The sequence below is a fragment of the Poecilia formosa genome, unplaced genomic scaffold (assembly GCF_000485575.1).
Source record: "Poecilia formosa unplaced genomic scaffold, Poecilia_formosa-5.1.2 Scaffold494, whole genome shotgun sequence".
Lineage (NCBI taxonomy): Eukaryota > Metazoa > Chordata > Actinopteri > Cyprinodontiformes > Poeciliidae > Poecilia > Poecilia formosa.
In genome coordinates this window covers 316,874-329,875 of record NW_006800433.1, presented here as the reverse complement: position 1 = coordinate 329,875, position 13,002 = coordinate 316,874, and the positions used below count along the sequence as shown (strand labels likewise).

Sequence of the window (13,002 nt, the reverse complement as noted above, 5' to 3'; positions counted from 1 at the left end):
TGACTAATTACAGGAGACCTACTGATAGCAGAAGACCTTGAATAAGTTCCAGTGATATTTTTCTAGCAAATAAGTGAGACAATCTTTCCAGTGGTGATGCAAACTTGAAATTTGCTACATGTACCTACTGTTGACCATATCAAAACTCAATATGGCAAACATTTTTTCAAGATGGCTGACACATCTGACTGAGGCCAACTCTTATGGGTCAGATAACTGGTAAAAAAGAAGAAATAAATAATATCCTATAAAGCTTTTTTTTTTTGCACTGACATGTTAAGGTAATTTTGAACAAAACAAAATTACCATCTTGGAACATATTAGACTAAGATAACATCCAGGATGGCCATCAAGATGAAATGACATCAAATGCTTTTAATAACACTCAAACACACTTTACAGTGAAGTAAGTCATTTCCATTCCTAATTCAATATGACCTTGGTCCACCATTTGCAGCTAGAAAAGCTTCAACTCTTCTGGGAAGGCTGTCCCAGAAGAGTTGAAAGCTGTTTTGGGGTTATTTTTGACCATTCTTCCAGAGGTCACATACTGATGTTGGACAAGAAGGCCCGGCTCTCAGTCTCTTCTCTAATTCATCCCAATGGAGTTTTATCGGGTTGAGGTCAGGACTCTGTGTATGCCAGTCAAGTTCATCCACACCAGATTCTGTCATCTGGTCCATGTCTTTATGGACCTTGCTTTGTGCTCTGGTGCACAGTCATGTTGGAAGAGGAAGGGGCCGGCTCCAAACTGTTCACACAAAGTTGAGAGCCTGGAATTGTCCAAAATGTCTTGGTATGCTGAAGCATTCAGAGTCCCTTTCCCTGGAACTCGGGGGCCAAGCCCACCTCCTGAAAAACAACCTTACGTCATAATCCACCCTCCACCAAACTCATTCTTTAACAAATATTTGTAAAAACGGTCTGCATGCCTGGGTATAGACCACAGTGAAATAACAGGCTAAGTTTAGATCCATCATATTGATTTCTTTTATCACCTCTGACCAGTAGGGTGCGATCTTCATACATTCTTAGACAATATGAACAGTTCCTACTGGAACATTCAGTTCCTTCAACATGTAGTCTTTTCAGGGTTGTTACATTGTTTACTTTTAAAATTAAGGATAACAAAAAAAAAGTGCACTATGTTCTTTCAACTAAGTTCAAGGCCTGAAACTGATGTGTGAATCACTGGGTTGCATGTTCGGCCAATTATCATCAGTTATTATTTTTGGCTTATTTTTCTCATTTAACTTTCATGAATGCTGTGTTGAATTTTCTCTCCATTTGTAGACATGAATATATTGTGGTTTCTTTTGTGGACTTCTGTTAGATGAGCCTAGAAAGATCTTAGCTTGACCTGTTTCCTCCTTCATCTCTAAAAACCTCACGTTTTTATTATAATGTGTTGTCTTGGCTGGAGATTTGAAAAAAAAAGAAGTATTTTTTAAAAAAATCAGTTTTCTTTAAAATGTTGAAAATGTGTTATCTCATTTTTGTTTGTAATCTTTCAATAACCTGTTGTATCTCTCTGTCATGATCCGCGTTTCTGTGTATTTATTTTAAGGTTTTTCTGTGTTCAGTTTCTGTCCTGAGTCTCTGTTGTTTCTGCTTCTTCCCCGTTGATTGCTTCCCAGATGTGTCCCATTCCTTGATTACCCTCCCTGTGTATTTAGTCCCATCTGTTGTCTTTGTCTCTGGTCGGATCCTTGTGTTTGTCTGCGTCATTCTGTGTCGGCGTCATATCTCGTTTTCAGTCTTCTGTGTATCAGTTGCTACCGGTAATTAGCTGTGTGCTATTCTCGCTGCCGTGCCGCCTGTATTGGACTGTTTGAGGTCTCTTTATTAAATCATCTTCATCATCATCACCATAACCTGGGTCTCAGCGTTAGTCCTCACCACCTCTCTATCACCGCTTCATGACACTTTCTGTGACCACTATCCGTATTTCCAAGGGGGAAAAAAATCGGAGTCATAAACCGGTCAACCACTTTTTAGACAAGTTAACTTCCATATGTGTTCTTCATTGTTTTTCAGAGAGATGAGAAACCAAATGAGGTTGTTGCTGAATGTCAATTGTTTGCATCAGGCATTTCATAAATGTTTGATTTTTGATGGGAGAATCAAGACAAAAACACATAAAACAGTGATGGTCTTACCAGTCATTTAATTGTTCTTTTAAAACTGAGAATTAAAAATTGAAAAATTAAAAAGACATGATTTCATTATTCATTTTCAGGTGAAACTCAAAAAATACAAAACATTGATGTCTTTCTGTATGTTTTGTTTTGCTTTTCCATCGAAAATGAAACATTTATAAAACTCCTCATTTGATTGTTGTGCGGTATTCTGTTTCTCTGTGTCGGAATCCAACAATCCTCACAGCTTTCGCGTTTGGGTGAAATATTTCACTTGACTAAATATTAGGTTCTCACAGTGTAACGTTGGTGAATAAGGACCAAATGTCTCCAAGTTCACATGGGCAGTTGAATAAGTGAGGAATGAATGATCACAGTGGTTGGTTCCTATCCCAACAAAACAGAAATATTCAGTGTCCCTTTAATGTGGCATTGTTTACATTAAAACAGTGGCCAGAATAATAAGCATTCATATCTTTTCATAAGTCCTTATCCAGCCAAGCAAACTGCCACCATTTCAGTTATAAAAACCTCACAAGGCATTTTATAAATGTTTGATTTTTGATTTGAGAATTGATATATTGTATTTTTTTTAATCTCACCTGAAAATGAATAAATAAATCTTTTATTATTTTTAAGCTTCCAATTAAAGAATAATAGAACAAAAGGTACACGGACTACCAATATATTGTGTATAAATTAAATAGTAATAAGATTTAAACCCTGTTTTAATATATACTCCACTTGTGAAAGTAAATCTGTTGAGTGCCACACCCTCAGAGAAAACATGTTAAAAATGTAAATGAATGAAACACAACTTAATTTTATCACAACATTTTAGATCTACTGATGACATGTTACAGATAAATGATGAACCTCACTTGATAAGATATTTTGCAACATTAAAAGTTTTGAGCATCAAATGTTCCAAATGCCAATTTGCACTTTCACTTTAGGAATGAAATAGCTACCGGTTCAAAGCTATGAGCAAAACCGTCCATCTAAGCTTCATGTCATCACTCTGTCAAGTCATCTGTTTATTGTGTGTGTGTATATGTAATTTTATTTATTTTTTCCCTTGTATTTTACTTATACTAAATCAGAATTTATTGTGCTTCATAGGCTTCAGCGTATTAATTCAATTACAAATGTATTCTAAATTAATTCATTGAACTAGCTGATTCATTTCCATGGAACTTAAAAACAATTTATGGGTCTATTTTTTGTTTGACCATGACGTGCATGGCAACTTTTAGTCAACATTGTTTGTGACAATAGCATAACTTCACAAATCTGTAGTTCCTCTATGAGATAACAGCTAAATGAAGTGACATGATGCAAGGCAGACAAATGTGTATTCACACTACTATTCATACAGCTGAAAAATATTCAAAATTTTTTTTCTCCATAACGTTCACCTCTTAGAGGATGCCAACAACAAGTTTTACTGTTACAAAAAAAAAGAGAGAAAACAGGGCACATTATGTATGATGCTGTGTGGTTTAAAAGCTATTGTCTTTAATTAAAATAATACTTTATGATATTTAAATTTTAATAATGTTTGATCAAATAAATTTTCTTTCAAAAACAACATATTTGCAGATGCACCACTGTACAGCAGATAGGTAGTGAAAATATCAAAGTTCAAGAATGACAAACCTAAGACATAAGACCAGACCTGTTACAGACAAATATCAGAAAAGGGGCACTAAATTATAACTTGGTTCATGATGTATTGAATTCGTGATGATTATTCTAAAATCTTTTTCTGTAGAAGATTTTATATTTTAAAATTTCACTTCAGAAATTGATTTTCATATGAATAAACTTAGCGAGTAGAATGTTTCCTTTCAATCAACAGAGCAGGGATCTCTGCATCCTCCACTTTTGGGAGAGTGAGAAGTTGTCAGGTTTTTCATATTTTATTCTTCCATCCATCCTTTATCTGATCATGATTATCCTTGCAGGGTCGCCAGTCGGGCCGGTGTCAATCTCCAGCAATCATGAGGCAAGCAACAACCTGGGCAAAAATGGTCAATATATTCCTCTTCACAACTGAAATTCAAAGAAATATCAGTTCAATCTGGAAAGACTCAGACGAATAAAAAGGAACAATTGAAAGATTTAATGACAGCAATGAATAACAGATCTTTGGCGCTCGGGCCCCGGCAGCTGATCTGAGCTGAGATTTGATGTGAACTCGATGAACATCCCGATAACCGATTAGGACGATTAGGGATGCTCTCCCCCAGGGCCCGACACTGGTGGTGGAGGTCTGGAAAGGGTGCCATCCTGGAGAGTCGAAGGATGTGGGTGGACAAGGGGCGGTGGTGGGTTGAACGCAGGTGGGAAGCGGCTGACTGCTTCGGTGTGGATCCTTTTATGCAGAGCTTGATTGATGATTGGACACGCCGGGTGAGGTCCAGAGCTGAGGTCGGAGATGAGCATAACGCCGATGGGCGAACGGAGGTGATGGAGTCTTCCAGGTTGAATTTTCGCTATCAGCTACATTTAATGGAAGAATTACCACAGAGGCACACAATCTATATAAGAGTAAATGGGAACAAAATAACACCAACATCACCAGATCTTTCATTGAACTAGCTGATTCATCCTGGCAACTTAACACCTCAACTTCTTTGTTGAGCTCGGGCGGACTGGCCATCTGTGAGGTCTGGAGTATCGCAGGACGCCAGGATGGCCGGCGGCCTCCAAACAATCACCAGGGATTTTGTGTTTTTTCACTCCAGCAACAATGTCATGCACATCAGCTATTTGCAAAGAATAAGAAGTAGCACTGGTTCATGGAATCATCATATATGCGTGAACATTTCACATTACTTTGATACATATATAATGCGCAAACATTGCACTTTGTCACATACTTCAGAAAGTATGTGACAAAGTAAACAGCAAATCAACATTGCGTAAAATACTGTTGTTTGGGAACTTCTGTTAAGGTGCAAAATAATCTGTTAATGTCCTTCTGGTAAGCTTCACAATGAGGCAGTGTAAAGTTGCATTCAGAACAAATTTGAGCTACAGAGGCATCTGGTTTACATGCAAAGCCTATATGGACTGAGGTGCATTGAAAAATGCCGTGGAGTAGCTTGCACGTCTGTTTGAAGTGTTTGAAGCCTTTGGAGAGTTTGACATTTATGAATGAAGGAATTTTTCTGCCATAATCCAAGAGTGCACATTTTCAGTCTGAAAGCAGGATTTCATATCTTTTGTTCTCAAAACCTTTAATACTTTTGCTTACATTTTTATTTTGAAAGCAGGGCTTCATGTCTTTCTTCTCAAAACTTGTAATGATTGTATTCAAATCTTCTCCTCGTGCTCAGACTTAGTCTCTGCTCGCTTACGAAACATAGAACTGCCTTTTGGCCCAGTCGCCTGGCAACCTCTCAGCCAATAGGATGAAAGTATTGTACTGGGGGCGCTTGTTTCTTTCTTCCCTGTGTGGCTATTATCGGTTGTAGCAACCTGCACCAGCCACTGGATGTAGAGAGAAACAATGATGTCAGCTTTCTGCTCCGTAGTACATTAAACATCTGCCAGCTGTGTGCTACTGATCGCTAACAGCTGCTGATCTTAGGCAGGATTTTGTTCACCCAACCAAAGACAACAATCACAACATAATGTATATATATACAGCTCTGGTTGCACAGCTCTATGTGAACTGCAGGAATAGCTGCAGTTCGCATAGATGACACACAGTTCTAGTCATGATTGAAGTACTGTAGGTTATGACGGTTGAGATTACAGCCAGGGTAGAGGATGACACTCACACATCTGGTCAGCCTCACATTATTTTATCTTTCCCAAGTCAAATAGTCACAGCTTAGAGGGATTTTACCTTAACACCCTCAGAAGGCAACAACCCTATTAATACAGCGAGTGTTTAAAGACAAAAATGGCAAAGACAGAAAGGGTCTCATGTACTTTGAAGAAAAACCACTATGTTGAGCTACCACAATATGGACTGGAATCATATACATTCATCAACATCACTGGTATTGATATAACTTGAGTATTGTCGTAACTTGTACTGTAGTGAGTCAAAACTGAAGTACTGTAAAATCTGTGCCAGTTGTTGGTAACTTTCCATGTACCGATTTCTGTGGGACAGTTTCATCCAGAGCTAACCAGATTTTTTTCTCCCACCCGTCACTGTTGGAGAATAAGCAGACAATGAAGAATTAAAAGACTCTTCCAGGGAAAATAACACATTTTAGGGTCATAAGACCAATAAATACTGAAAGCATAGAACATGAAGCACAAAGCACTGTGGCCAGCAGTTTGTAGCCACAGTGCTTTTAAAAAGTGGAACAGAGGATTATATGGTGCATAATTGAAACAACTGGAGACTGGGTCGTACATTACCTGACTGGTTCGAGTCTTACTTAAAGAACAGGAGCTCCTTTGTGTCAAGAAGTATCTTTTCATTTGAGCAAACATAAGCAGCATGGAGAGTACCCCAAGGTTCAATCCTGGGCCCCTCTTATTTTATATCTGCAACGTCCTGCCAGCTAAGGTTATAACAGGGAAGATTAGTTACCACATTTTTGCAGATGACACACATTGTCACCCTAAACCCATCCAAGCAATAAGCAGATTAACTTAATAAATCAATGCTTGAATGTGCCATAACATTTTCCATCTGAACAAAAACAAAACTAAAGTTACAATATTTGGACCTAAAGAGGAAGAATCTGTAGTTAGCCGAAAGTACAGTTATTACAGCTAGAAACTAGTGATCAGGCCTGAAATCTGGGTTTGGTGATGAACTAGACCCTACAGCCCATGCACCTGACTGAACAGGAGTTGAACTGCCAGACCATCCAGGTGACTGTGCTTGTCATGGAGAGAAGCATAAAGTTTATCAGGTAAACACCTGTGCTTTTTACAGTGGTTTGTATGAATAAAAAGTGTATCTGTTGTTAACAGAAACATCTGCATTAAGCAGAATTTTATTAAGATATATTTGTGCACGCAATAAAAAACACCACTTCACACACAAAACGACATAATAAACGTTCTTCAAACTCTTCTTTTTTTTCCTCCTCCAATTTGGTCCATGTTTTATTGGCTGCTGCTGGTCCAAATACCCAGTGTCCTTTTGATTAAATAACACTCAGGTGGGAAGCTTTTAGAAATGAAGCTGATGAATATGAACGATCAGGCTGTTTCATTTAAAATGATGGTTTTACTCACCACAGCTGGTCACCTTCATCTCTTTGAAGGAATGACTGATGTGATTGCTGATTGAGCAGACCAGACGACCTGTTTTCTTCGGTCCCAGAAGAATGGTGCTAGCCGGAATGTTTCCATACATGTTCTCAAAGCCTTTCAGTGGTCGTCCATCCAGAGTCCATTTGTACCGAGTATTGTCCCCTGCCCCAGAAAAGCAGAACACCCTCTGCTTACCCGAGGACGCACACTCAGAGACTAGCCAGGCAGAAGACACAGGAGCTGAGAGAGAAACCACAGAATTATTATTTAAATATTAAATTAAGATATAGGCCTTTCTTCCATTTGATGGGAAGTTGGAAATGAACAGAACAGACATGGCAGCTATATTTCACATTCTATGTATGATATACAATACTAGATTTTTATAACTTCCATTAATGTATGAGAGGAAAAACAAAGGAAGCAGAAAATGTAGGAAGATCAACAGTGGATTACCTTCAACGTGCAGCTGCAGAACGTTTGAGCCTTCATATTTTCCATTTTCACTAATCAGATCAAGCTTATATAGACCATTGTCATCCGCTGTCAGGTTAGTGATCCTAACTGTCCCACTACTTGGAAAAAAGTGAAATCTGCTATCTCTTGTACGGCTTACAGTCTTGTTGGCCATCCAGCGGAGTAGCACTGAGCGGTTCTTTACCCACTTGAAATAAGGTATTTTTGAGGCATCATCCATTATCTGAATGTTCAATGTTCCTCCCAAAGATCCATAGCATTTAACTCCATCATACTTGGCATCACAGGAAGATTTCAAACCTTAGAAAAGAAGAAAAATGAGATGGAAAATGTGTTTGTATGAAACAAGTTGTTGCAACCCACAACAGCAAGACTTGACCTTGAAACTGAGATATGATTTTAAAAAAGGAGTTGGAGAGTACAGCCAGATGATAACACTTATTACAACTCCAAAGTTCTCCATCTTCTGCTTTAACTTCTTACTGTCATGAACACTAAAATAATTCAACATCAGTTCGTCTGTTTCTTCTTGTGTACTCTGTTCTGTTTTCTGAAAACCTCAGTTGCCCATGGCAGATGGCTGCTTGTTATTCCTACTACTACTACTACTACTACTATTATTATTATTATTATTATTATTATTATTATCATTTCCCGTCAAAAAAATGCTTCAGATACCTCATTAAAAACAACAAACACATTTGACATTTATGCTAACAATGTGTGCACTGACTTAATACAACATCAAAAAACTTTATCATCAGCTGGGATTAAATAAGGTATTGATAACTGAAAGATTATCACCCACACAGTAATGATGTGTGTGTATGATAACATCATAGGCATGACCCAATTCAGACATGGCAAATGAAGACTTTTGGTTTAAGAAGAAAACTCTAAGAATACCCTTTAAATCCACAGCATTAAAAAACCGAACCGTTGTAGAAAATATTAGACAATGTGTCATTAAGAGTTTTTTTCTCTAAAAGTACAGCTAGCTATAATGTATCAGAAAACCAGACAAAACAGCCACACAGGTGTTATGTGAAAAAATCATGAAGAGCTCACCACAACAGACTCCTATCAGCATCAACTGCAGTCCAATCACAGCTTTCATGTCTCTGTAAAGATGAGCTTTTGTTGTTGAATAGCTGTTAAAATAAACATATTCTACAGTTCATAGCATGCCCTGTTACTGATTAGCTTCAGAAGCAAAACTGTACAAATACCTTTGGCTTTTTCTATCACTCAGCTCTTCTGTTGGCAGCCCAAGGAAAGGAGCTGGAGTCAGTAGCAAGTCAGAGACTCATTTATTCTTGACCACATGTAAAGTTGAACAGCCTTTTATGCAGTGTTAACACCACAGAAAAAGCCAAGTAATCAGAGTACTTTACATATTTATCTTCTTTGGTAAGTACGCCACGGACGATAGGCTGGACTTAGGAATGCAGTGCAATCTATTTGGCCGTATGCTAATACTGTGGGCAGGCCGGCTTCTGCACTTCAAGTTATTACAATGTGATACAAAAGTTGTGTGTTGTTTCAGGCATCTGACTAATTACAGCAGACCTACTGATAGCAGAAGACCTTGAATATGTTACAGTGCTATTATTGTAGCAAATAAGTGAGACAATCTTTCCAGTGGTGATGCAAACATGAAATTTGCTACATGTATTGTTTATGTGCCTTGCAATGGACTGGCGACCTATCGAGGGTAACCCGGCTGTCATAAATTGTGGTATTTGAGGTGTTGAGGATGGACATGGCTGGACCCAGGTTGAAGTATGAAATGGTAGTTTAATATAGATATCTCAAGTTCACAGAATCCAGGCGGCACAAGTAAACGATCAAGCAGGGAACTAAGACACTGGTAGCAGTGGAAGAGAACAAGACTTCAATCACAAAAACAAGACACATACGACAATGACAAACCACGACAAGGGTCCAACAGGGAAAAAGTGGATTTAAATACACAGAGAAGGTAATCAGGGGAAACAATGTTGATGTCAGAATGTGATTCAAAGTGTGTTTTGTTTTGTTTCAGGCATGTGACTAATTGCAGCAGATCTACTGATAGCATGAGAGCTTGAAGATATTACACTGCTCTTAGTGAAGCAAATAAGTGAGGCAATCTTTCCACATACTGTTGGTGGCCATGGCAAAGCTCAATATGACGACCATTTTTCAAGATGGCTGACACATGTGACGGGGGCCTGCTGTTATAGGTCAGATAACTTGTAAACAAAATAACAAAGAATGTCCAATCTGGGTTTTTTTTTGTTGTTGTACTAACATGGTAAGTGAAGGTAATGTTGTCCAATGCAGTTGAATATTAGACTAGCTTCCAAAGTGGCTATGACTAAAGTCACATTTTGTGATATCTCAGTTATTAATACAGCTAGAATTTTTTTTTCTTCCAATACTACATTTAAGGGGTCAGAGAATTAGACAGTCACATTAACCTATCAGGGTCATATATAATGAGACAAACTGAGAGAAAATCATATTGTAGTTAACGGTCTGTTCATAGAAAATAAACGTACACACAAATAAAATGTTGCTAATTGACGGTAAAGTACCAGCACTGTAGTAAATAAAGCATATTTACAAGACATTACCATATAGTATTTTGGCAACCATCACTAACAGTTCAGAACTGTAAACCGTTTATTTAAAATTACTTATTAGTGAAACATACTGGAAAAACTGAATGGTACATTACAGTATCTTATCACAAAAACATGTTAGCCAGAATCTTACAGTAGTAAATATGGCCGTACTGGCTCCGGCTTACTTCAGTTCTCTCCTACAGCGATCTGATACTGCCCATCCCTTACGCTCCCACAGCACTTTTCTTTTGAGTGTTGCTCAAAACAGAAAAGTGAAGCAAGCATTCGTTGTGATGGTTCCTATACCATGGAGTCAACTCCAGTCTGATCTCAAGATGTCGGATCCATTTTGGTACTTAAGCACCAAAAGTTACTCAAGTTTAAAAAAAGTTTATACTCACGTTTTACTCTAGTTTATGAAAATTATATAATACTTCTCTTATGAGGAGTTTTACTCTACTGTACTTCTTTTTATTACTTGAGTAATGTTAATATTGCTACTCTTAGTTGAGTAGGTCGATTTTGCATTTAAAGAAATAAACATCAGAGACTGGAAACATTGTAGAGTTCTGCAACATATGAGCTAATGTTTATGCAAATTTCAGCATAATCACTCAACATTTTATACATGTCACTGTTTTCATCCTGATTGTTTATTTTGTTCTGATAAACATGGTTATTTTATTTGAAAGGTTACATAGGGTTTGTTTATGCAGCTATATTAACCCCTGCACCACCACAGCACACCCCTTTCCCACAGAAGTTTGAACTACAACCACGGGGTTAATTTTTGTGCACTTGTAAGTAAAATCCTTCTTTCTCATCTGAAACACTGGGTTGAGTTTGCCTTTCAGAGTTTCTGTTAGTGGTTTAGTTTCAATGAAATTATGCTAATGAATATACTTTATGTCCCTTTAATTCCTTTCTGTAAAGTAAGTATGCCACTATGGCACATTGGCTATATAAAATGTTGACAGTGAGCGTACAAAGATTTGAGACTAATCCGATTTTTGAATATAGACATAATGATCCACTGGTTATCAGCCACTATCAATCATTAATAATTTTTTAAAGAAACAGCAATAATAGCATTTCTAATCTCATACTTGGATTTATGACTTTAACAGCTCATATGAAAACTCTAAAGACATGTGATTTTGTTAATAGTTTTATTTATAAGGCCTCAGTTCAAAACCACAGCTTGGTGGAAGTGTGACATAACCAGTTTACAGCAGTTAATGCCTCTGATTTACATCACTTATGGTACGTGGAACAATTTGGATTGAGTTTCAATCATTCTGTGAAGCGCCTGAAAGACTGCACCAAAGGACTGACGGCACCCCAGTCACCAGGCTTACGGTACTCTCCCTTCTCCAGGAAGTACTGGCGTCCGGTGTAGTTGGGACGCTCGTAGAAAACCCACCAGCCATCAAAGACCTTGCAGGAGTTGACCTCTCTCCAGCGGAACTTCTCCAGGAGCGAGGGGCAGTCCTCGGTGGCCTCCACGGCCTGGCCGCCGAAGTCTGCCTTCTCATAAAGCTGCATCTTGTACAGGGTCCCACTGGTCTGGAAGCAGAGGGGAACATGAGGAGATAGGGAGACACAGATGGGTGTTTGAAGGGAAAAGGTGTTAGGAATGACTAGAGCAAAGGGGTGGGGGGAGTAAGGATAAAAGATAAAGGAGAGTTGATGGGCAGATGAAATGTCCACCAAGCAGAATTTCAGGTTACGTCATGTGATCGCAACCATGAACAAGCAGCGTCGGCTCACAGCTTTGATTTTTAGATGAGAGACTCTGCAGACTGAGGGTGACACAGGGAACACATCCTTTATTGGTTATTGACTGAGCCCTGCAGGCACTGGTTGCATAAATGGCACTCCATGAACTCTAACATTTTACCCCGCACTGCAGTCATTGTGGTCCAAAACCCCAGTTAGCATAGGTCCAGAACAGACTGACTTACAAAATGGACTATCTTGCAGGAGCTGAGGCGGTCGTTGAGTCCCATCCAGCGCTGGTACTCCGGGTACTCTCCTCTGGTCAGGACGTACTGGTAGCCCATGTAGTTGGGCCTCTCGTACACCACCCAGGCCCCACTCTCCACTCGGATGGAGTTGCAGCGGCTCAAGTATGTGTGGAAATCTGAGCAGTCACTGTCACACTCATAACGACGACCCTGAAAGTTCTTGTCCTCGTAGAAGATAATCTGGAGGAAAAAATTTAGTTTGTGAGGCTCCTCCGATGTGTGGCTCATCTTAGAAAACAGTATGGATTACTTTTGTATTGTAGGTCTACCTAAAAAGCTAAAGAAAGGTGTTGTTTTTTTTCTGTATACATAACCATAATTGGAATATCCCTCCAAAAAACCCTTTCCCAGTCCAGAGCCAAGAGAAGTTTGGAGCAGACACCCTGAGCCTCATGCTAACTCACCCTGCCCATCTTGAGTTTGTTGCTTGGGACCGCCTTGGTGATGCTGAGCGATGACGCTGGTGGATCCCCTGAGGTCTCGGTGTCGACTGGCCTTTCAGCTACTGCTTTTTAT

The 13,002-nt window shown here is 38.8% G+C and overlaps 2 protein-coding genes across 6 annotated transcripts in view; both read right to left on the bottom strand.

The window, feature by feature from the left end:
* Window positions 1–9,202, bottom strand: part of LOC107833988 (uncharacterized) — an 11,895-nt gene extending 2,693 nt beyond the window's left edge. For 3 of the 5 annotated variants that reach the window (XR_001659751.1, XR_001659753.1, XR_001659752.1), the window contains exons 1-2: window positions 9,080–9,202; window positions 8,919–9,020 (exon numbers count right to left, since the gene is read on the bottom strand). Coding sequence is in view for 1 of the 5 variants with exons in the window: in XM_016664538.1 (XP_016520024.1) it covers window positions 6,283–6,311; window positions 7,356–7,613; window positions 7,830–8,150; window positions 8,919–8,967 (657 nt within the window). In the remaining 4 variants the exon portion in view is untranslated. Of the gene's footprint in view, window positions 1–3,214; window positions 4,194–5,937; window positions 6,312–7,355; window positions 7,614–7,829; window positions 8,151–8,918; window positions 9,021–9,079 lie in introns of those variants that run through there. The other 2 variants (XR_001659750.1, XM_016664538.1) reach the window with 2 other exon arrangements.
* Window positions 9,203–11,611: 2,409 nt separating this feature from the next.
* On the bottom strand, window positions 11,612–13,002 carry crygs2 (crystallin, gamma S2). Its single transcript, XM_007578856.2, has 3 exons — window positions 12,891–13,002; window positions 12,424–12,666; window positions 11,612–12,025 (listed from the first exon to the last, which is right to left on the bottom strand). Exons 1-3 carry the CDS (start codon window positions 12,897–12,899, stop codon window positions 11,753–11,755), a joined length of 525 nt encoding a protein of 174 aa, XP_007578918.1. The 5' UTR covers window positions 12,900–13,002; the 3' UTR covers window positions 11,612–11,752.